Source organism: Oncorhynchus tshawytscha, linkage group LG02 (genome assembly GCF_018296145.1).
Source record: "Oncorhynchus tshawytscha isolate Ot180627B linkage group LG02, Otsh_v2.0, whole genome shotgun sequence".
Taxonomy (NCBI): Eukaryota; Metazoa; Chordata; class Actinopteri; order Salmoniformes; family Salmonidae; genus Oncorhynchus; species Oncorhynchus tshawytscha.
The window spans coordinates 41,384,714-41,410,728 of record NC_056430.1 but is presented as its reverse complement, the minus strand read 5'-3'; the positions used below and the strand labels follow the sequence as shown (position 1 = coordinate 41,410,728).

Sequence of the window (26,015 nt, the reverse complement as noted above, 5' to 3'; positions counted from 1 at the left end):
GCGCCAAGCCTAGGTCCAAGAGGCTTCTAAACAGCTTCTACCCCCAAGCCAAATAGACTCCTGAACATCTAGTCAAATGGCTACCCAGACTATTCACATTCACATCACATTAACTCTACCTACATGTACATACTACCTCAACTAACCGGTGCCCCCGCACATTGATTCTGTACCGGCACCTCCCTGTATATATTTTTATTTTTTACTGCTCCTCTTTAATTACTTGTTACTTTTATCTCTTATTCTTATCCATGTTTTTTTTAAACTGCATTGTTGGTTAGGGGTTCGTAAGTAAGCATTTCACTGTAAGGTCTACACCTGTTGTATTAGGCGCATGTGACTAATAAAATTTGATTTGAGTTCAAATATGAGGAAGCTTGACAAGTTTGTCGTTGTGTGTAAGGTAAGAAAGAATGCCTATTAAAAGTGTGCCAGTTATCAGGTCGTACAACATGCCTACAGTATGTGGTTCTATGAGAGCTCTCAGTGTGACTGTGATGGGTGACAAGTTGTATTTTGTCCTATTTCCTTCTGCATTCATATGTTAAATTATAAAATATGACACTTGGACCCTTTGTATTTGACATTTCGGGCCAGAAGGGAAGAGAGCTGAGAGCTTAGTCCCTGGGTATAACAAGCCTTATTTCTGGTTGAAGATATTTTACATTACCTCCACCTGAGAACTTATGGGTTCTGCAGTAAAAAATAACACACAAGTTACATCAGGTAAAATATGACTTGTAATGAATATATAATACATCTAAGCCTACATCAGCGACACACTATCTCATCAACTGAAATGGTGTCTTCTGACTTCGCTTTTATTTCCATAGATACACTTGGTGTCCTACCTACAGTAAGTCCCCCTTGTTTGACACCTCAAGTAATGTAGGTTTTTGTTCCACAAAAACATATTGCTAAAGAGCAACACTGGACTCATGATATTACCTAACAGATACAACATTTGGTGTAAAACTGAGTAAAAAAAAATACAATTTCAAGTTCTCTTGGCAGGCAATTGATATGGGGGCTTTTTGACTGGGGTTTTCTTTGTTCCTTTTTAAGTTATGTTATCTTCAAATATTTACACACAGAAGGACATCATCTTGATCCTCTGACTGAACACCAAGGAGATCCGGTCACTCGTTTCACTAATGTCCCGTGGTAGACAAAGAACACTTATCACTAACAGTACAGTTGGGGTAGGGGGCAGGTCAATGCAAACTGTAAGTGTAATCTCTAATGCTTGAATTTGCAAATTTACCAGAGATAGAGTGAATACTTAATCATTGGATGATACACCGTTTCAATAGCATCTGTGTCATGTTAATAACACTTACAGCAGGCTTCTTCTGTACAGTGCGTGATATACAGTATTATTACACTCTTAAGACTCCGTTACGCTCAGTGTAGTCCAATAACATTCATAGTTGGCTCCCCTAGAAAACACTACAAAATGAAGGAAAGCCATTTGTATCCAAAGCATTGGTGAACAAATATTATGGATATCATTAGCATAGAAACTCTTGATAAGGTTTTTATGCTCTGATATCTAATCCTGGCAACACTACACTTAACTCCTTACCCTGTGGCATTAATGTAGGTATAGGTAACTACCCTCCAATTACAAAAAAAAACATATTTTTTTAACTAGGCAAGTCAGTTAAGAACAAATTCTTATTTTACAATGACAGCCTACCACGGCAAAACCCTCCCCTAAACCGGACGACGCTGGGCCAATTGTGGGCCGCCCTATGGGACTCCCGATCATGGCCGGTTGTGATACCGCCCAGGATCGAACCAGGGTGTGTGGTGATGCCTCTGTCACTGAAATGCAGTGCCTTAGACCACTGCACCACTTGTGAGCCTTCAAAAACAGTGATGGGTATAGACAGACATGTTTAATAAAAATAAAAAAAGCATACGCACAAGGATTCAATGGTTTCTTTTTATAGTGAGAGTTTAAGCCTGCCTTTTTTTGTTTCACAATGATAATATCAGTAAGACACCCAAGGGCCTGATGTCCAACGAATGCAAAAGCAAATGTCCAAAAATATAAAGCCCAGATTTTATCCAAATCATTGAGTGTTACTTTTCCTAAAAAGACAACATCGGTGGTTTTACAATCTTTGCTGAAGATTGAAGTGAATCATTGTCCATCATTTAACACTCTTTTAGTAGAGGGAAATAAGTGTACTAAAAGGTAAGACAGTACAGTCACCCATTCAGAACTGGGGAGGAAGAGAACTACACAACTAGAATCTATATGCCCTAATTATCATCAGTCACATAACCCAAATTCTAACAGCGTAGATGGAAAAAAGCATTTGTCCAGGAGAGAATGAAATGTTGAAGTCAGAGAGGACTGGACAGCAGCTTGGAAAGCTGAGACTTAAAGCTTCATTAATGGACTTTCTTTGATTTTGGACTTCCCGGACAGTCAAAGAGAGTAGCAAACACATAACAGTATGTAGCATCTGCAGCATGCAATGGTCCATGAGTCTGTACTTGTTAATTCTCTATGTTCAAGAGTAAAGAGTGGGAGGTTCTTCAGCCAAAATGTCTGTGCAAATATACTGCATGACTCATTGTCTAAACATAACTAGTCTTTTGGGACTGCGGGTGTCATGACAACTAGGTGACGATGATGCCAGCTGTTTTGTCTGTTACAGTGGTTCAGTGTCGCACCACTGTTCCACATGGTGAAGTTAAATATATTTAGGATTCCAATTGTGAGTTTAAGCACAAGGTGTAAGGCAACCCCAGACATCTCAACCAATAGATCAAAACAATCAAAATACAATGACACCTGTTGTTCATCTGTATGTGCAAAATGGGAAAATGCAATGCCAAGCAAAATTATATTATATTGTATTATCTTATGTGATTCATTTTGATTTGATTATCAACATAATGCAGTCTGTGGATCTGAGTTAAATTGAGGTGTGCATTTGGAGGAATTGCACAACGCATGAGGTTGAGGACAAGACCTGGACCGGATTCCATGTTATAGACTGAAGGAAGGATTGCTGTTTGGCTTGGAGCCTTCCCCACTCACGCCCTCTGTCTGTCATGCTGGGTACAGCACACATAGTGGAGGGGTAGGTAGGGGATGATGAGATCAGAGTGGACGGGTGTGGTCCAGCCCCGTCCAGTCCCTGCCTCAGACCCCTGGTCTCTGTGTGGGTAGCGAGGGGAGACCTGCCCCCCTGGCTTTGCCCTCCTCCAGACGTCCTCTGGTGCATCAGGGACAGTCCTGGCCATGGTCCTGACTCCTGCGTCGTCTCTTAATGGCCACTTGATGGTTCTCGTTCATCACTCCACTGTCCTCCCCCCTCCTCCTCTTTCCCTTCCCTGCCTGTTCGAGCACACAGATACAAAGGAGAGAGACTTGAGTAAAGAATGTTTGTGGAAGTCATGTGTAGATTTCTTCCATTGTGTTAAGATGAATAACTTGTCCTACAATTGGTTTTGGAATATGAATTAGTATAACATAAATGTTTTTGTTAATGAAGACACAACTTGATAATAGATTATGGAGTAAAAAGGAAGCGTCAATGAGTGGTCCTTTGTAGCTCATTTGCTAGAGCATGGTTCTTGCCATGCCAGGATAGTGGGTTTGATTCCCAGGACCACTCATACATAAAAATAAAAATTATGCATGAGTCCCTTGGATAAAAGTGTCTGCTAAATGGCATATATTATAATGAGAGAATTTGATAATAAAAATTCAAATAAATTTGCTACTCAATACTACCACTAGGTGTCAGCCTAGTACCAGTAAGCATGAATCTCTAAACCATGAACGATGGACTACAATAGGTCAGCAGCACAGCAGAGATGATTCAAATAGATAAACGTGTGATATCACATGTATCCACTTACTCAAACAGAACAGTGAACCAGGTCAGATTGTACAACTGATTACACATCCAGGCTGCATCCCAAATGGCACCCTATTCCCTATATAGTGCACAACTTTTGACCAGGGCCTATAGGGCTCTGTTTAAAAGTAGTACACTATATTGGGAATAGGTTGCCATTTGGGATGGAACCCATCCAGACTGTGAAAGACGTTGATACAGACCTTGATGTCACGCTCAGCAAACTTCTGGAACATGTTGGCATAGATCTTCTTGTCCTTTTCGTGGTGTTCCCGGATATTGCGTTGACAAATGGATACTTGATCGCGTGCCGCCCGGTTGGAGGGGTTGACCTGCAGCACCAGTTTAAAGTCAGACATGGCCAGGCTGAACTCGTTACGGAAGAGACGAGCCTTCCCACGTCGGTACAGAGCCTTCTCATTCTTCTCATCCAGCTCTATCACCTGGGACATAACACACATAGATACTATATTTGTAACTATATTTGTAACATTAAGGTGTACCTACAGGGATTTATAAAGGGCGTTTCTAAGTTTGAGTTAGTTTATAAAGCTGTTTAGAAAAAGTTACAGAATGGTTGAAAAGGTGTGATTGTTATTTTAATGCTTGCCAAACAGATTAATACATGTATACAACCCCAGTGACCCAGAGCAAAAAGTCATAGACAAACACAACTGTATGCTATTCCATGAACAGATGTTAGCTGCATGCTCTGTGTGGCTTCAGTATGGTACACGTGTATATGTTTGTGGGGTTTCTCATGCGTGGTGCCAGGTATGCAGTGAGAGTGTACCTTGTTGCAGTTCTCCACAACCAGTGCGTACTCTCTCAGCTTCAGGTAGCACATAGCCAGGTTGAGCTGGGCAGCCAGTAGGAAGTCCTGGAGCTTCTGCTGCTCCTCCTTGCCCACACCAAACTCCATCTCCAGCCACAACACAACGCGCTGGTACTGGACCACTGCCTGAAGGTAACGCCCCGCCTACATCCAGGGACAACACATGGGCTACGTTTAGCAGGTCTCTCATACAAACAAGATTTTAGACAACATTTTCATAGTTCAAAAGCAATGTACAAAGTACAAAAAAAACTGTGAACCTAATTATAATCTCACAGTTGTGATTTTGAAGCTTTTCTTCAACAATGTGCGGTATGAGGTGTCGATTATTTAACTAGACTTTAGTAATCTGAGCAATGTATAAAAAGTCACCTCTTCATAATGCACGTTGTTGAAGAACATTTTCTAATTAAATCACTCTTCCAGGTTATAATGTCGCTATTTGACTAAATAAATCGTTAAATAAATGAAAAATGTCCTTGTGAACTTGTTTGCAGGGTTCAAGTTCTGCAAGTTCACAGGGTTTGGTTCAAGTTAATGAAATATTCACACACAGATGCATCCAATAGCCATGAGATTTGTGTCTATTTTCTGAAAGACAGAGATGGCCCACTATACCTTGAAATATTGGGTCCCTTTCTGTTTGGCTGTAGCAGACAATTTCAGTTTCTCCTTCTGATCCAACTCCCAGGATTCTTTGGCCTTGGAAAGGAAACATATTGTTATGTTTCAGAGGAGGAGATTTGAGGATGACTTTCATTGAGATGATGCCTGTTTCTTCCCATTATTTTCTCCAGGGTCACTCTGCCATCATGCAATATCTAACTGAGACCCTCATTGTCTAAACTCCACCAGCTCAAATCAAATCAATCTGTTGGTATCTTCCAGGGACACTAACAGGATACTTGAACACATTGTTGTTCCCTTATCTAATCCAGCAAGTAGAACTCACCTTCTGAAAGTTGTTTAGAGTCACTTCATACACCAGGTCTGAGTTTGGTCCAATCTTATACTGTGCTCTACCCTCTTTCCCAAAACCATACCTACAAAAAACAAGACAGAGAGTATTGTATGGCTGACTAGTCCTGACATACACCCGTTCCATGAAAGGCAAACATAAAGTCTAGATTTTTGTATAGTGATGCTTGTTTAAAGCAGCAATCAGCAGATGAAACAATAACAAAGCATCCTCCCTGACCCTGTTTTGGTAAAAAGCTGAGTGATGGGGCTGGAGAAATGTAACCACTCTCAAATTCATAGATATGGAAGGAAGGTCTTACCATCCATGATATCAAAATTATAGTTTTAACCATGTTTTGAGGCAATGTTTGTTTACAAACATTGGAGTTCTCTTGGGGTACAACAGTTGAACTAAGCTCATGCGGTATTTATGAGTTGTATTCTTCAAGAACCAATGGGTATATATCAATATCAATCATTTATAAGTCCAGAAATGTATGTAGAAACTGCAGATTGACCCTTTAAAGTAACTTTTCCAGATTTCTATTAAATATTACCCATAACTAATTACAATATGAGTGTAATAGTTTTCCTTACAAAAAATATTTTCTATGTTGCAATGTTTCTATGTTTGTACTGGTCATACAAAATAATTAATGTGAGTAGACCACTGATTGGCTAGCTCTTCCTCCTCAGGATGATGACATCATCCTCTATGAGGAACTAGCAGACGTTTTTCAGTTTGATATATAAGTTTGAGGTGGGGTTTTGGATGTCTTTTTTAAAATATATTTTTTATCTTGCCGAAAAATACGAGTATAGGATGAGTCAACAACATTATTTGGGTATGAGCGTATCTACCTTGTGTTGCAACAGGGACACTTCAGCAATAGGTAATGATGTATGTTTGATACCGGAGTTTCGAGGTATGCGTTGAAATCGCTGACGACCTCGATCACACCGACAGTGTCATTTCGCAAAATGGTACTCAGCATCATCTGGATATGTGTGCAACAAAACTTCAACATTCACTTTCTGCTACCATTTCTGTGAAGCCGTTAACATATACAGTTTGACTCATTTGTTCAATAAATCCAACATATACCACACAGAACGTACTGCAACTGCCTCTGTAACGCAATGCTGCAAGGCAAATGCAGTGTTCCGTTGGAAATGAATGTACTTCTTGTGTACCAAAATGCAAAAAACACTATTGTTGTGAGTGAGGCGAAAGCAGCAAAAATTTGAAGCAGTGTGCCAATGCGTGTATCAATGACATCCGAAGCTTTGTCTGCTCATGTGATTGGCGAGATGCCACTTGATTTCACAATGATTCCGAATGCTTTCTTCGATTCCAAGCTGCCTTCAAACACCGACCTCTGGACACAGTACTTACAAATTTGGGATTTTGTATAAAAAAGTTTCACCTGACCGGTAGCTTACGCCTCGATCACACCGACAGCGTCATTGCATTTTGGTACACCAGAAGTACATTCATTTCCAACGGAACACTGCGTTTGCCTTGCAGCATTGCGTTACAGAGGCAGTTGCAGTACGTTCTGTGTGGTATATGTTGGATATATCGAACGTATGTGTCAAACTGTATTCGTTAACGGCTTGACAGAAATGGTATCAGAAGGTGAATGTTGAACTTTTGTTGCACACATATCCAGATGATACTGCCTCCCATTTTGCCCCACAACTCTGTTGGTGTGATCGAGGTGTTGGCAGGTAGAGTAGGGTACATTCAGGGATGTGAGGGTGAGGTCGAATCCTGATGAAGGCAAAATTGAAACCACACTTTCTGCACTGTTGTTCAAATAATTGTATTTAGTTTTAATTGTAATTATATTTAGTATAGTATAAGCTTCTCTCTTAAGCATCCTAATTAAAGCCATAAATTCCGTTTTTTTTAATATACACTGCTCAAAAAAATAAACATCCTAGATCTGAATGAATTAAATATTCTTATTAAATACTTTTTTCTTGACATAGTTGAATGTGCTGACAACAAAATCACACAAAAATTATCAATGGAAATCAAATTTATCAACCCATGGAGGTCTGGATTTGGAGTCACACTCAAAATTAAAGTGGAAAACCACACTACAGGCTGATCCAACTTTGATGTAATGTCCTTAAAACAAGTCAAAATGAGGCTCAGTAGTGTGTGTGGCTTCCACGTGCCTGTATGACCTCCCTACAACACCTGGGCATGCTCCTGATGAGGTGGCGGATGGTCTCCTGGGGGATCTCCTCCCAGACCTGGACTAAAGCATCCGCCAACTCCTGGACAGTCTGTGGTGCAACGTGGCGTTGGTGGATGGAGCGAGACATGATGTCCCAGATGTGCTCAATTGGATTCAGGTCTGGGGAACGGGCGGGCCAGTCCATAGCATCAATGCCTTCCTCTTGCAGGAACTGCTGACACACTCCAGCCACATGAGGTCTAGCATTGTCTTGCATAAGGAGGAACCCAGGGCAAACCGCACCAGCATATGGTCTCACAAGGGGTCTGAGGATCTCATCTCGGTACCTAATGGCAGTCAGGCTACCTCTGGCGAGCACATGGAGGGCTGTGCGGCCCCCCAAAGAAATACCACCCCACACCATGACTGACCCACCACCAAACTGGTCATGCTGGAGGATGTTGCAGGCAGCAGAACGTTCTCCACAGCGTCTCCAGACTGTCACGTCAAGAGCACAGGGCGCCAGTGGCGAATTTGCCAATCTTGGTGTTCTCTGGCAAATGAAAAATGTCCTGCACGGTGTTGGGCTGTAAGCACAACCCCCACCTGTGGACGTCGGGCCCTCTTACCACCCTCATGGAGTCTGTTTGTGACCGTTTGAGCAGACACATGCACATTTGTGGCCTGCTGGAGGTAATTTTGCAGGGCTCTGGCAGTGCTCCTCCTGCCTGCTCCTCCTTGCACAAAGGCGGAGGTAGCGGTCCTGCTGCTGGGTTGTTGCCCTCCTACGGCCTCCTCCACGTCTCCTGATGTACTGGCATTTCTCCTGGTAGCGCCTCCATGCTCTGGACACTACACTGACAGACACAGCAAACCTTCTTTCCACAGCTCACATTGATGTGCCATCCTGGATGAGCTGCACTACCTGAGCCACTTGTGTGGGTTGTAGACTCCGTCTCATGCTACCACTAGAGTGAAAGCACCGCCAGCATTCAAAAGTGACCGAAACATCAGCCAGGAAGCATAGGAACTGTGGTCTGTGCTGTGGTCACCACCTGCAGAACCACTCCTTTATTGGGGGTGTCTTGCTAATTGCCTATAATTTCCACCTGTTGTCTATTCCATTTGCACAACAGCATGTGAAATTTATTGTCAATCAGTGTTGCTTCCTAAGTGGACAGTTTGATTTCACAGAAGTGTGATTGACTTGGAGTTACATTGTGTTGTTTAAGTGTTCCCTTTATTTATTTTTAGCAGTGTATATATATATATTAAACTTGAAGGCAAAAAAGGGAAGCAGGAATTCCAAATTTAGGCTACTGGTGCCAAAAATGTACTACTGCGCCACAGAGTTTTGATAAAACCAGTGGAGAACGAAAAGTCTATCTGATAATCACACGCTGCTATTTATTGTTGACCAGCAGATGTCACTAATGTGCATTGTGAACAAATATTGAAGCTACGAGAAATTAACCGCTTTTTGGAACAATTTGGTAAAAGTACCAAAGCCTTCAGAAATCCTTCCCATCACTAGCGATAAGGAGTAGATTAGAGTCATCACTAGCGATCGGGAGTAGAGTAGAGTAGAGTAGAGTCACCACTAGCGATAGAGAGTAGAGTAGAGTAGAGTCACCACTAGCGATAGGGAGTAGAGTAGAGTAGAAGCTCTTACTTGGGTTTTAAGTAGAGCATGCAGCATTCTCCTTTCTGCATCTTCTCCATGGCCCTGTCTACACCCAGAGGAACGCCCATGTCCTCTGACTCGCCCACCACGAAGTGCACATCCCTGGAGTCAAACAGACGCTCTTCACAGCGACCCTCCAGGTGTACTGTGGGATACAGGAGGAAATTGGAAAATAAGATAATTTTTTGAATGGTAAATATTAATTTTATTATATTTTACTTAATGGGAATGGACTGTTCAGATAGCATAATATAGTTTAGATTGTTCAACATGTTTAGTTTGAGTGTTCAAAATGTTTTTTTTTGTCTTGTTTGAGACTGTACAAAAATCTGTAAACATTTTGATCACAATAAATCTGTTCACAGTCACTAGCTAGGTTTCCATTCAATTGGCGACAGATTTTCATGTGACTATCCCCAAAATCTGAATAAATACAATATGCGCATTTTCCCATCAGATATGCATTTCCTTCTAATTGACTTGTTGCGGATAAACGGTTGTCGGTGATGACGTAGTGCACATAAAAATAACTTGGGTGATTAAATTCCCATGTACTGAATAAAAAATACAAGTTAAATGGGTTTCCATCACATTTTCAACTCTGGTTTTGTCACCAAATAAATTGCGGTTATGTAGCGAATATGCCCACTCTGGTCTTGGCACGTGTGCTCTACCCAAAAAGCCTGCAGATATACAGTGTGGGTAGGCTATCTAACATGGTGACGTTATTATGGACAAAATAGCGAGATTCTTTTTATTTGTCAAACAGCAGCCAAGCCTCGATCATCATGTCACCAGAATAAGACCCTCGATATTTATTGTATAGGAGCCTCTTTTGGAAAGGAGCGTCAAGCTTATCACCGTGCACTTTCACCACCCTGTGACGTTCATCACAACTTATTTCATCTGTAGCCTGATAAATTCAACTGTATGCTCTCCCGAGTTGTAGTGAGAGGACCACATAGCGTATCATTGCTTGACTCCAAGTTTACTTTGTGATATGATTGTTATAATAATACCACCATTTCTCGCATAATGTATTTTACCGACACAAAAAGAGCTCACTGTGTCTAGGGTAATTTGCTTTGTTGACATTTGGAAAGTCTTTTGCTGTTTCAATCAGGCCTGTCATAAAAAAATAAAAATATCCAACATGCACTTTACTCAAATAAAAAGGTTGGATGGAAACCTGGTTAATGTGAGACAAAGCCTTTGTACCAAAATCAATTAACATATTGATCACCAAGATCACAGTCAATTAGATCACAGTGAATGTGATAGAGAGAGAGCATGTCCACCTTACCGTGGACTGTTGATCCGTCGTTGGGGTTATTATAGCCCTCCCCTTTGACCTTTATCCTCCTTGTGATGCCGCCGTCGTCCGTCAGCACCTCGCCTTGGAAGCTCAGCAGCTCCACCTACAGGAAGTGAAGAAACGCGTAAGGACAGAATAAAATGTCACGTCACAGCCATGTGTTGCCATAGCAACACTAGCAGCAGTGGCACACTTTTAAACAACGGTAACCGAAAGATTCCATGGGGATGAAAATGATGACAGAGACAGTGTTATGTGTTCTGTTCACAATGCCGAGAGAGAATCTAGAACAATGCACAGTCAGAATATAAAGGGGAATCCTGTTACGTGCAGAGGAAGGCCTTATATACCATCATCCCCTTGGTAACCACTAAGCTTTACCTACCTCAAACTGTAACATGGCATTGGGAGGTATTTTGGGCGGGCATCCAGCTGACCCATAGGCATATGCTGGTTTACAGAGGAGCATGCACACCTCTCCTCTCTGCATAGAGGACACACCGATATCCAAGCCCTTAATCACCTGACCTGTGGAGGGATACAAAATTAGAGACATGACAAACAGATGTAGGCTACATATGCAGTGACATATGGGCGATACATACGGCGGATGAGTTAGATGAGTTCTTTCTTCCATACATACAGATGTCAAAAATGTAAGTATAATATAGAAGCTATATGTACAATATGTACATCTGTATGTCCTGATGACAGTTCTTCTTCAGCTGAAAAGGTATCGGAGATGTTTAGAAACGAGTACGTCAGTAAGAGGCCGTCTCAGACTCGGACATACCCTTTCCCAGACTGAAGGTGAAGGGTTTTTTGCGTTCCATACTGGAGTCAAACTTCTTCCCATTGATTAGTTTGCCAGTGTAGTGTACTGCTACCTTGTCCCCAATCATGGGTCTGTCCCCATCCTCTCCCTGGTTTTTCACCACCTGTATAAAGAACAAATGTCAGCCCTGAGATAATCTCAACTCAGCATCCTAGTACTTGTTTCTCTAGCTAGACAGTGATGATGGTTTCTTCGTGTCACATACTTTTTTTCATGTACCCCTATTATTATTTTTCATCCTAACAGTTAGGCATTTCTTGCAGTGCTCTGTTTTAGAGGTAACACCGAGGATGTGCTCAATACAAAGGAACACTCTTGATTCTGGTGGCAGAATTATGAAGGATGCCTTTCTCTGAAGTCTCTCTGGTTACTGTGACAGGGAAGACTTTGTGTGTGTGCTTGTAATAAGTTGAGCTACACTCCTGTATGCAGCTTGGTCTCATAGACTAGATGTAACATAGTAAAAGTAAATCTGAAACACTCAAATTAGTAGGATATGTTACGTTTGGTATGGTTACAGGCAAAAATGAAAGGAGGTGGTTGGTTGGGGTGGATGAGAAGGTGGATGAGAAGGTGTATAACGGTGAACGTTTAGCAACCCAAAGGTTGCGTGTTGGAATCTCATCACGGACAACTTTAGAATTGTATCTAATTATTTATCTAACTTTTCAAATACTTGCTACTTTTAAGCTATATTGCAACTACTTAGCATGATAACTAACCCTTCCCCTAACCTTAATCTTTTAACCTAACTCTTAACCCAAACCTTAATCTTAACCCTTAAACCTAACCCTTAACCTAGCCATTTTAGCCAGCTAGATAACATTAGCGTTAGCCACCTAACCACCTACTGCAAATTGGAATTCGCAACATATATTTGAAAATTCATAACATCTTGTATGTTTTGCAAATTCATTACATATAGTATGTTTCGCAAATTCATAACATATCATAAGAAATGGATAATGCACATCCACAAATTAATACATACCATACGAAATGTAACATGTACTAAAGGGAGGGTCTCGGTTTACATACAGAATAATACAAAATGCTCTGAGACCAGGTTGCTGTATGTCAAGACAGAGTTTGTCCCTTACAGGGGAGGTTGGGAATGAGGCTGAAGCCTACCTTGAGAACTCCCTCGTCTCTGCTAGGAGTGACGTCGATGCCCTTGGCAGCAAAGACCACAGCAGGAGACTGGTCATCCATGGACTGGTCCTTATCTGTGGTCATATCTGCATCTGGGCATGCCACTCTAACTCTGCACAAAAGAGTCACACACACATTGTTTATAACTGGGATGCGCACCAACGTAATAACAGACTCACAAAACCCCACCAACACACAAATACCCCTTAAAAAAGGCCTTCCAGAACCACCTGAATGTCAATTAAACTGTAATCAATTACACACATATGCTTTAAGTAGGTAAATGTGTTAGCTATGCTATATCTCTGACATTCTGTGAGTCAGGGAATTACGTTTCTAACCTCTCAACTCTGTTTCTTCTTCATTCTGATAACATGCATGAGCTGACGCAGTGTATGTAGAGGTGCTGACTAACGGAGAGTAAACTCTGCCGTTACTTATTTTGAGACTTGCAGCACAGTACATTATTGGGAGACGGTTGAAGAGCCAAACAAGCTTTCTGATGATGAGCTACAGAAATAATATCCTCATATGCCTCAACGGCCAACCTTCTCCCAGCCCACAGTACATTATGCTAACTCTGGGAATTTGCTACCATCATACTAATGTCAAGACTCCAGTAAACATGCTGGTTCATAGCAGTATACTAAGCCCACATTCACTTTTGACAATGTCGAAGGTTTCATTTCAACCAAAACTGCAATGTGGTAACCTATTTAAGCAGTAGCTTTTTTTTCCCATGGTCAAATAAAAAAAAGTATTTCTTCTTCAATCTGAAAAAAACTGGGCCGTGAAATATGAGATCTGATGGTGCAACAGTGCCGCCACTCTTTGTGAGACATGCTGCACCATCGTTGTTGGGTACTGTTGAATAGCTTTCTGGTGATGAGCACATTATAATATTATCCTGATGTCTTTCTTTAGCAGCCTTTATCTCGCCAACCACAGTACATAATTTAAACACATTTGAATACATACCATAATACTAGTGTCATGTGTGCAGTGGATGTAGGTCTGACCTAACTAACTGTAATACAAAATTCTCACATTTAGTGACTGAAAATGCCACACACGATGTGTCACAAACACAATGGCTTTTTTCTCTAGGATGCCCACAGGTCTCACAAGACTCTTCTGAAGGTCCAAGGTACCAGTTTAAAAAATTTATGAAAGTATACAGTACCAGTCAAAAGTTTGGACACACCTACTCATTCAAGGGTTTTTCTTTATTGTTACTATATTCTACATTGTAAAACTATGAAATAACACATATGGAATCACGTAATAACCAAAAAAGTGTTAAACAAATTAAAATATCTTATATTTACGATTCTTCAAAGTAGCCACCCTTTGCCTTGATGACAGCTTTGAACACTCTTGGCATTCTTCTTGGCATTCTCTCAACCCCCATCCTCCCCGTTCCAGAAGAAGACGTGTATGTGCACAAATGGCAGTAGTTTGTAAATAAAGTCGCCTGGATCTGTTCAAGTTATGTACCTCCTCTGAAAGCAATGTCTAAGTTACAAATTCCAACAAATATTTAATGAATGGGTGACAATTTGCATGACAACCAACTAAGAATTAGTTGAAAAGCCAGTAGCAATCTTAATGAATATTCTGTTACCACCACCTGTTGCATCTCTTCACAAGTTAAGATAAGATAAAAAATGTGCTTTATCCCGTCCGGGAATTAGCTTAGGGCCTGGTAACAGGCCTTAGGACATGAGAAAATTGTCGTAGTCACAATCAGCCATGACGCTATGTGTCTGCTATCTAAAGAACGCTGAGGTATTAAAAGTGTGTCATAGAAATCTCAGATCCTCCATATGCTGTCTTGCTATCATATTTGCCATTTTAACCTTTACCGTGTCAATGTTGATTTTGGAACGTCTTTATCTGTTTTTATCTTTAGCCTGGCTGTGAACTATGGACTAACTTTAAAGATATAACGTTGACGCTATTAAGCTTTCAGTGTTTTCTGTGATGTTTGGTATTATGCCCTATTGACCCATTTTAAATAAATGATCAATACATTGTTTATTTAATACAATTATCGAGTCATTGAATATTGAATCATCTGTTCTGACATATTATGACATTTTATAGGGGATAGACAATCTTATGTTGAATGAAATTGTCAAAATGTGAAAACTATGAAGGGATCTAATATCAGATGGTGTCGGCTATTTAAAATCAAGGCAGAAACATTTTCTTAAAAATGTCTTCAATTGAAGCGGACTGAGGAACACGATGAAACATGCACAGTAGAATCACTGTAACACTTAATTCTGCACAGTTTGTAATGTCATCGTTTCACCATACCTCAGAAAACAGAACAAAACATTTAAAAACATGATGCTAGACCAACACTTATCTAAAATATCTAACAGCTAATTGAACAACTTGCACCATACTGTTAAACAAACGTGAAACAGATTTAAACCATCAACATAACCTTGATGCTAAGTTAATTCATTCATTAAACTTTTTTGCTGTTGACTTCTCTTGCTCAATGAATACAAATAGCCCATTGTAAGCTAACAAATCAAACATCCCAAGTGGACTTTGAGTCTTTCAATGTCATTACAGCATGCCATGACGCCCACCGTCTCAGACTGTTCTGAAATTGTTTCTGTGGTTAGAAACAGGTACGCTTGGCATTCCTAAAACACTATTTTGTTGAAATTACATTGTATATCTGAGAAATTATGCTAATTGATTGCACCCAAATTTCCCTTTTTAATTTATAGGATTCAGATAATATTCAATAAATGTAGTACCTATCATCCGATTTGGACCAAACCTCTTCCTACCAATAAGTAAAGGTGTCCACATTCATCCCAGCCGAAACAGTTCGGAAGAGTTTGTGCATATATTATGATGACATTTTGCGACGTTTTTGTTTGTTTTGGACTTTGGTGGGGTTTTTTTGGGCAGTTCGTGCACATTATTTTCAGGAGGCAAGCCAAAGTTCAGAGCCAAAGTCACGCCTCGTTGTTGGTGATTGGTGAACAGTAGGTATTCTTCAATAATGTCTTTGTTCTCAAATTGTTTAATTGAGAAATACTGCACCAAACATCTTAGATAGATGTAAAATTGCACGACTAAGATCTCCCTGGCAAAAACATCCAAATGAATGAGAGATTTCTTGAGTTATCGTAGATTCATTCTGACTGTTTTGAGGAAGTGTATACTGGCTATGCCCTCTCAAAATGGACAAACAGTACTATTGCCGTTTTTCTCATTTTTCAAGCGAAGGTCTTTTAAGGGAGTATGCAAGCACACTCGTTCAGTTCGGCTAGAAGAGTTTGGCTAGGCGCCAGCCGTACTGAAGCATGCTGACGCCTTAAGACATAAGGAATCCCCAAAAATGGTCAAAAACCTGCCACTGACTCGCTGGTTACTTTTGTTTGGCTCATGATGAAAACACATTTTGTGTGTCATCCTCACAAATCAAGCCAGTCCTCCATGAAAGCAAATCAGTCTGTCCTTCTTTTACACTTAATATTTATCCAGGAAACGGGCCCTTTGTCAGTGGTTTATTCCCTTCATAAAAGGTCTATATTAATTACTGTTAGACCATTCCTGGTGAACTAGCAAACCATTAGGCTACAGCAATTATACTAGTTTCATTGTTATGGTCTCTAATGGGCTTCAATGGTAAAAGTCCCAAATACACAATGTATACTGTTTTGTAATTGTAATGGTATTGGGTTGCATTGAGTTTAATGGTAAATGTCACTTTCACAATAGATATAAATCTGTTTCCTGATAATTTTATTGAAAACATGACAGTCATGCAATTAATTATTTGATTAGGGTTGTCACAACATTTTAGTCCCTAGCCCATTTCTACATCAAAGGTTTTATGCTTGTAGGTAAAGTGTTCAAATAAGAATTGCATAGGGATAGCCCTCTCAGAGAGTGACCACTTGTTGGACTATTCAAGGAGAGTTGGGTTGAAGCTACTATAAGGACACACTGAATTGCTTTCATGGAGGACTGGCTTGAATTGTGAAGATGACGCACACAATTCATTTTCATAATGAGCTAAATCTATTGGTTTTCTACCCAAAGCTGCAAAGGAAATTGTGAAATTGTGTGTAAACACAAGAGACCAGCAAAATGAATAGAGTGTGGCTGTAGAGCCAGAATAGTAGCACCTAGTGGTCAAAACCTGATACTTTCACACTATATTTATTGAATTTTATCTGAATATTATCTGTCCAATTTGGGTGCAATCAATTAGCTCAATTTCTCAGTTCAAATTATATTTCAACAAAATAATGTTTCAGGAATGCCATTGTATCTGTTAATAACTACATAAACGATTTCAGAACAATCTGAGTTGGTGGGTGTCAACGTCCTCTTTCTTGTGCTTTTTGAGGTGGAACAACCCCTTTGTCATATAGGAAATAACAGCACATAATTGGCTGACTATGAGTGGCCCTCCACAGACATCCACAGTGAAGTCACACACACAGCTGATACCAATTCTCTCCCTACACTTTCCCCTTGGCCCTAACCAATTATGTATATAAACCCTGGATTGCCGATGCAATGTATTGGCAACAGAGAGTCTTTGAAGCCACTGGTCGGCCATTTTGGCACTCTCCAGAAGAAGTAGTCCTCCATAGGAATGAATGGAATTCTACAGTATTTAAATTCAATGTTTTAGTGACATAATTACATGTATTTAAGTGTAGTGGCGACAGTAACATTAGTACTTTCAAAAAATGATACTTTAAAGTGGCAATCAGCAGTAAAAACAATAAGAAAACACTCTCCCCACCCCTGTTTTGGTGAAAAGCTGAGGGACGGAGCTGGAGAAATGTAACCACTCTCAAATTCATAGACAGAGCTATGGATGCAAGGTCTGACTATCCATGAAATTAAAATAATAGTTTTAACCATATTTTGAGGCTATATAGTGTTTGTTTACATTTACTTTGCTTACATTGAAGAAAAATATTTATATTTTGGTTTCCCATGGGGTTTGACAGCTCATGGAAAAAAAAGCTATATTTTTCAAGAATCAATTAATTGCTAAGTAAAAAAAATGGATATGGTATAATGCCTTCCTTTACTTTTTCCACATTGTGTTGTGTTACAGCCTGAATTAAAAAATGTATTTAATTGAGATTTTGTGTGACACAACACCCCATAATGTCAAAGTGGAATTTTGTTTGTAGAACATTTTTGAAATTAATAAAAAATGAAAAGCTGAAATGTCAAGAGTTGTGTATCGATTGGTGAGAGAAAAAAAAGCTATTTAATCTATTTTGAAATAAGGCTGTAAATAAACAAATTTGGAAGGTGTATGTATACTTTCTGAAGGCACTGTAATTTCCTCTTTAAGGACAAATGTTTTATATATATATATATAGGTGTGTTCCACACATTGGCTAACCGGGCTATCTGCATTGTGTCCCACCCAACACCCGCCAACCCCTCTTTTACGCTACTGCTACTCCCTGTTTATTATATATGCATAGTCACTTTAACCATATCTACATGTACATACTACCTCAATCAGCCTGACTAACCGGTGTCTGTAGGTAGCCTCGCTACTTTTATAGCCTCGCTACTGTATATAGCCTGCCTTTTTACTGTTGTTTTATTTCTTTACCTACCTATTGTTCACCTAATAACTATTTTGAACTATTGGTTAGAGCCTGTAAGTAAGTATTTCACTGTAAGGTGTAAGGTGTTGTATTCGGCGCACATGACAAATAATCTTTGATTTGATTTTATATATATATTCATGCTTAATTTATATAATCGAATTAAAAGAATGCATGAAGGTGTATGTAATAGAATAAATGTGGCAAGTGTAGATGATAATAAATGCTTTTCTATAGCTTCCAAAATTATTTTTACAATGGTGGGTGAGTGCCAAGATGGAAGCACAGTGGCTTCAAAACAGCGCCCCGTCAGTCATAGTGGGGGTTTTTTCCATTATTATTTCACCTTTATTTAACCAGGTAAGCTAGTTGAGAACAAGTTCTCATTTGCAACTGCGACCTGGCCAAATAAAGCAGTTCGACACATAATATTTGTAGATGTAGCAGCTGACACAGTTGATCTGTTGGCCCCCTAGATACCAAGTGAGCTGCTTCACTGCTGGTCTAGACAATCCATGCCAAACATGATAAACTAAATTAATTGGCTTACTATTAATCATTGTGCTCAGTCTTCCCTCCATACATCTCTTCCACCACTCTACCCCTTCATCGCTTCCCCTGACACATCTCTGCGTCTTTCTTTACACCTCGCTCTTACATTTCACGTTTCGTTCAACTTCATTTCTTCCTCTTTCCGATGGAGAGTACCTAACTGGGTACTGGTGCTATTGTTCATAATGTACAGAAGTGCCTGTGGGCGCGCAAACACAAACACTCTATCTCTCTCATGCACACACACATACTCTCTCACTCCATCTCTCTCATACAACCCCATATACTCTCTCACTCCATCTCTCATACACCCACACATACTCTCTCACTCTATCTCTCTCATACACACACACATACTCTCTCACTCTCTCTCATACACACACATATTCACCCTCTCTCGCTCACACACACACACACATGCACGCACACGCACACACGCAAGCACACACGCACACACACACACACACACACACACACACACATCACACAAACAGATTTGATGCTTCATTTAGGTCTACAGTACATTCAGAAAGTATTCAGACCCCTTCCCTTTTCCCACATTTTGTTACGTTATAGCCTTATTCTAAAATGGATTCAATCAAATAAAAATCCTCATCAATCTACACACAATACCCCACAATGACAAAGTAAAAACAGGTTTTTAGAAATGTTTGCAAAAGTATTAAAAATTAAAAACAGAAATGGCTTATTTACATAAGAATTTAGACCCTTTGCTATGAGATTCGAAATTGAGAAATTGATCATCCTTGAGATGTTTATACAACTTGATTGGAGTCCACCTGTGGTAAATTCAATTTGTTGGCCATGATTTGGAAAGGCACACACCTGTCTATATAAGGTCTCACAGTTGACAGGGCATGTCAGAGCAAAAACCAAGCCATGAGGTCGAAGGAATTGTCCGTAGAGCTACAAGACAGGATTGTGTCGAGGCACAGATCTGGGGAAGGGTAGCAAAACATCTCTACAGCATTGAAGGTCCCCAAGAACATAGTGGCCTCCATCATTCTTAAATGGAAGAAGTTTGGAACCACCAAGACTCTTCCTAGAACAGGCCGCAAGGCCAAACTGAGAAATCTGGGGAGCAGGGCCTTCGTCATGGAAGTAACCAAGAACTCGATGGTCACTCTGACAGAGCTCCAGAGTTCCTCTGTGGAGATGGGAGAACCTTCCAGAAGGACAACCATCTCTGCAGCACTCCACCAATCAGGCCTTTATGGTAGAGTGGCCAGATGGAAGCCACTCCTCAGTAAAAGGCACATGACAGCCCTCTTGGTTGCCAAAAAGGCACCTAAAGGACTCTCAGACCATGAGAAGCAAGATTCTCTGGTCTGATGAAACCAAGATTGAAGTCTTTAGCCTGAATGCCAGTGTGTGGACGTCTGGAGGAAACCTGGCACCATCCCTACAGTGAAGCATGGTGGTAGCAGCATCATCATGTTATAGAGATGTTTTTCAGCGGCATGGACTGAGAGAATAGTCAGGATTGAGAAAGATGAACAGAGAAAAGTACAGAGAGATCCTGCTCCACAGTGCTCAGGACCTCAGACTGGGGCGAAGGTTCACCTTCCAACAGGACAACAACCCTAAGCACACAGCCAAGACAACGCAGGAGTTGCTTCCTGACAAGTCTCTGAATCTCCTTGAGTAGCCCAGCCAGAGCCCGGACTTGAACCCGATCAAACATCTCTGGAGAGACCTGAAAGTAGCTGTGCAGCGGCGCTCCCCATCCAACCTGACAGAGCTTGAAAGGATCTGCAGAGAAGAATGGGAGAAACTCCCCAAATAAAGGTGTGCCAAGCTTGTAGTGCCATACCCAAGAAGAAAAGAGGATGTAGTCGCTGCCAAAGGTGCTTCAGCAAAGTACTGAGTAAAGGGTCTGAATAATTATGTAAATGTGATATTTCCATTTTTTATTTATAATAAATTTGCAAACATCATTATAGGCTATTGTGTGTAGATTGATTAGGGGGGAAAACAATTGAATCCATTTTAGAATAAGGATATAAAGTAAGAAAATGTGGAAAAAGTCAAGGGGTTGGAACACTTTCCGAATGGACTGTATGTAAGAATTGTTCTCACATACGTCAAAATGATATAAGTAGCGTGTAATCACTTGCCATTGTTAACAGAAACATCAATAACCATAGTAATAAAGCTTAAAATGATCATTCTTTTCTGGGACTTGGGCATTTCTTAATATGGAATGGACATCACTTCTAAGAAAAGTTGGAACGGAACATCATGTTCTAGGAGCTGTAACGTTATAGCTTTCACATTGACAGGGCCAAATGTATTAACACACACACACACACATACACACCAATAACATGTAAGAATAATGAGTTGATTTAATGATCTAGTAAAATAATTATGAATTAAACCTAAAATATGAGAGGCTCTATGTGGGGAAATGAATGTATCCCAGTGTGTCGGTCTGTCTGACTCTGTCTCTGTCCACCTCTGTGTCTATGTCTGCCTCTGTCCATCTCTGTCTGTGTTCATCTGCGCAGTAGTGTGTGTGCGTGTGTATGTGTGTGTCCATCTGGGGTGTGTATGTGTCCGTCTATGTGTGTGTGTCTGCGCAGTGTGTTTGCAAGACTGTGTGTGTGTGTGTGTGTGTGTCTGCGCAGAGTGTATGTGTGTGTGTGTGTGTGTGTGTGTATGTGTGTAGAGTGTGTGGGGGGGAACACGATGTTCCTTCTGTTCTGAGTTCCTGGCACAATCTGATGGTGTTCACCAATCTGAAACCTACTCAGTCAGAACACAGCATCTGCTTCGGATGGCAATACCCAAGTAGGCTCCCCTCAACACAAATAGAGACTAACGCACATTACATCATTTTTTAATTGTGGAAATGCTAGGACTGACGCAGAAAAAAATATATAATTGATTTAAATTATTGCTGAAATGTCCAATCTGACTTTGGAGGGGGGAAAGTCAGAATTCTAAATATTAGAAGTACTCTGTAAAAAAACATTTGAACACAGGCTATGGTACTCTAATAACTGAATGTGTAATGTAACTGTTAGTAATTATGTACCACAGTATTAAATCCAATCACCAGTCATTCAGAATGCTTGTGCATGTGTCTTTAACTTCATCTTTATGATGAGGAAATGCAAACCATCTGGGTATAGAATTATCCATATAAGTTACAGCTGTGGTAGAGCCAGCAGCGCGTCTCTTAGTCAGAGGGAGCGTGGAACTCAGAGACCCTGTGGAGAAATACAGGGACGGAACACAACAAAGCCGAGAACATTCAGTCCTGAGAGCTCCAGCAGCACAGTCACTTCACAGATACACATTGTGCCTCAAAGCACTTTATCACAAGTCAATGCTTCACGCTAATCCACATATAAAGAGCAGCGCCAGATAAACTGGACACACTGTCTGGCTGTCCTGGGTGACAAAGACTGACGTGGTAACAGAGTGGGATACTGTCTGAAAGAACAGGACATTGTCTACAAGAACAGGACATTTTCTGTCATAGTGGATATTGTCTGACATAGGCTAAGTAGACATTGTCGGTCCTGGGGAGAGGGACACTGTCTGCCATGGTTCAAAGAAGGAGTTATGTGAAAAATATTCATGAAATATTGTAGGACAAAGGAAGTTGACAAGAAAAAAAACATTTACTATTAAAACAAAATGAATTGGAAATATAGCCCTCGTCGGGGTGTTCTACGGAAGTGCTTGGCCCTTTAGAAAGCTTTTCCTAGCGGTTTTAGTTGAATTTCTCTGATTTAATACGACACAATAAGAACAGTGTTGGTTTTAATTATACACACTTATTTTACAAGTCAACTTCCATTGTCCTCCAAGACTTGCTGAAATTTACACATTTCCAATTTGATCTTTTATTAAGCACCTTGGTTGGAAAGAAAGCCAGGAAGCAGCAGAGTACCCTTTCATCTAGAAGCAAGGAATGGGGTCTGATATGTAATGACATGGGCATTATATGACCCGAGGTAAGAGGTATCTGTGCTGCTAAGTCAATACTGTCTGGACTCGTTTCATTCAGGGCGATCGCTGGATGCCATTTCTTGGAAATGCTCTCTTTTTCTCTCTCAGACTCTCTCTCTCCAACACTCTCTCTCTCTCTGATTTATTTCCACAGGGTCACGTCGTCACATCTATCCGTACCATACCACTCTTGGCCCCATAATCATAGAGCGTCTAAGAGTAGAAGTGCTGATAAAGGATTAGTTTACCCTTAATAATGAATACAATTAAATGGACAGGTTGGTGGGACCTAATCCTAGATCAGTACTCACACTCTGAGATTTTATGAATATGGGCCAAGTCCTCCATCTGATTGCCAGCTTTTACCACCATAAAATACTGAAGACATGTACCCAATGCCATGTACTCTACCACAGAACCAACCTACCTGCCCCCACAACATTGGCAGATAGATAGGAAGGCTGAAATGCAGTAAACCATTATGTGGCCAAGCAGACCTTGGGAGGAAACCTTGGTCTGATAATACTGAGGGTACTGTATGTCCACGTAAACCCCCACACATAACAAGCCTTGAACATGTGCTGCAATAAATGCCTTGGTTGCCTTCCAACATGCAACCTGTAATTGTATATACATGTATTATGGCGCAAAGAAAATGGCAGATACATGTATTTCTAACAATGTTCTAGTTCATATCTCTTCTGCTCAGTCTTCCAGTTAATAGCTAGACTGAAACAAGAAATGTATAAAATCATGTTTGTTTTTTTCCCAAAGGAGAGTCACACCTATATGCTATGATTCATTCACTGCATCGCCAATGGTTCTGGAGATACATGTTGAGTAAATGTAACATAAACGTTAATTGCAATTTCTTAATTGCCTGTAATAAGAGGACATGGGGCTACATTTTCATTGTAGGTCTATTTGATTTACCTTTAATGAAATAGAAAATATGAATCGAGAGTAAGACATCAGATACATTATTCACAGTGTGTGTGTGTGTGTGTGTGTGTGTGTGTGTGTGTGTGTGTGTGTGTGTGTGTGTGTGTGTGTGTGTGTGTGTGTGTGTGTGTGTGTGTGTGTGTGTGTGTGTGTGTGTGTGTGTGTGTGTGTGTGTGTGTGCGCGCGTGCACCTCTTTGTGTTTCTGACTGTGTGTGCATATGTGTAAGAGAGAAAGAACCGAAAATTATTTATAATACCATTTGATTAAAACCTTCATGGGATGTAAATTCAATCCACTCTCATTAAAAACAATGACAAGCGATAAGTAGAGGAATAGAAGTGAGCATGATATCCACATGTATCTGGAAAATAAGCCTAGAACACAACTTAATAGAGTTGAACACTGATTCTAAATAAGACAAATATGCTGAATCATAAGTATATAAAATTAAAACTTGTATGTATTTTATTATCTATTTATTCTGAGGCACCTGAATGTTTAACCGGGTACAATTGGATACAATGTAACTCGATTCCTACTCGGTCATGCTGTTTAAAATATACCCAATAAATCAAACCAATTACACTTTTTCGATAAAATAATAAGAAATAGGCTAAAGCTGTAACTTACCTATTTATAATGTTTATTTTCTCTTCTTCTGTTGCTCGTGTGCTATAACTTCAGCCGGTGTATCACTACACTGGTTCTGCAACGCACGTAAGCACGGTGATTTCAAACCCGCCCTCTCATAACCAACCAGGGTACTTAATGTTCTGTTTTTTACAGTCGAAACCCCCCGGCACTAGTGACGACCAACACGCGAGTTTGAGCCACATGGAGAAGAGAATTGAAATGACACTGTGAAGAAGGTGGAGGGAACTGGGGGTTGAGGGAGGGGGGCATTTAGTGTACAAATTAAGGGCAGGTCTTGGAAAGTGGCCACAAAGTAACACAATGTTCCGGCTGTACTGTAGCTGCGCTCTGGTGAGGACACAGTGTTCTAGTAGACACCCTGACCCTTTAACCAGTTCTGTGCCGAGCGCCGCCGCAGCTCGCGCAGCTCAGCACTGCTACCCGGAACAGTCTGTACAGCAGCAGTGTAGTCATGGACTGTCCTCGATTACGAACGGAACATTTCACAGATTTCAGAATGGTTCCATGCTTTATTGGAGGACGGATAGGATAGGTGCGCCATCTGGATTGGAATCATTTTTCAAGCGCGCTACATACTGGCTGCCGAGGTTATTAATGGGATGTGGAAAGAAATGTAATTCAATTTGTTATGTAGGCTAAATTAAAACTCAGTGAGTTAGATTTTTCCTTTAGAATAATATTTACATGATCATTTACACATCACCATAACAACTAACAGGCTATTAGGAGTGTCGATTGCCAGCAACAATTAATTAGGTTAATCAAGCACATGAGACATTTTATATAAGATTCAACAGATTGAAGAGTGATTTGTGAGGTTTCTTGCCTACAGTTGTTGTTTAACAAAGCAGAATCCAGTCACTGATTTAGACTGAATAGAAGTGGCCTCTGTGCAGAACCATCTTTTTGAACTAATACAAATAAAATATACCAACATATAAATCATATGAACAATATTTAACGTTTTTAGTTTACCTTAGTGCTCTAATCATATAGTTCTATTTTTTTTCATTAACCTAGATAGACAGTTTTACCAAGTGTGGTGAAGCCTAATGCAGTAGTTCTCAAACCTCCTCTCGGTGATCCCATAGCATTCCAAGTTTTGACATATTCAACGCTAGCACACCTTATTCAACTACTCATCAAGCCCTTTAGGTACATCAGATGAGATAGTTCAGGGCTACAACAATGTTGTGAAATGTCTGGGGGTACCTGAGGAGAGTTTTGAGAACCACTGGCCAAATGCATAATGCACTACATGACCAAAAGTATGTGGAGACCTGCTTGTCAAACATCTCATTCCAAAATCATGGGCATTAAAATGGAGTTAGTCACCCCTTTGCTGCTATAAAAGCTTCCACTCTTCTGGGAGGCTTTCCACTAGATACTGAAACATTGCTGCG

At 40.4% G+C, this 26,015-nt stretch overlaps 1 protein-coding gene across 1 annotated transcript; it reads right to left on the bottom strand.

Moving 5' to 3' along the window:
- Nucleotides 1-1,934: 1,934 nt before the first annotated feature.
- On the bottom strand, nt 1,935-24,805 carry LOC112215077 (peptidyl-prolyl cis-trans isomerase FKBP5). Its single transcript, XM_024374084.2, has 11 exons — nt 24,589-24,805; nt 12,834-12,966; nt 11,661-11,805; nt 11,253-11,395; nt 10,856-10,970; nt 9,541-9,697; nt 5,672-5,762; nt 5,338-5,421; nt 4,678-4,863; nt 4,088-4,327; nt 1,935-3,358 (listed from the first exon to the last, which is right to left on the bottom strand). The coding sequence occupies exons 2-11, from the start codon at nt 12,936-12,938 to the stop codon at nt 3,245-3,247; spliced, it is 1,380 nt and encodes a 459-aa protein (XP_024229852.1). The 5' UTR covers nt 12,939-12,966; nt 24,589-24,805; the 3' UTR covers nt 1,935-3,244.
- Nucleotides 24,806-26,015: the final 1,210 nt, after the last annotated feature.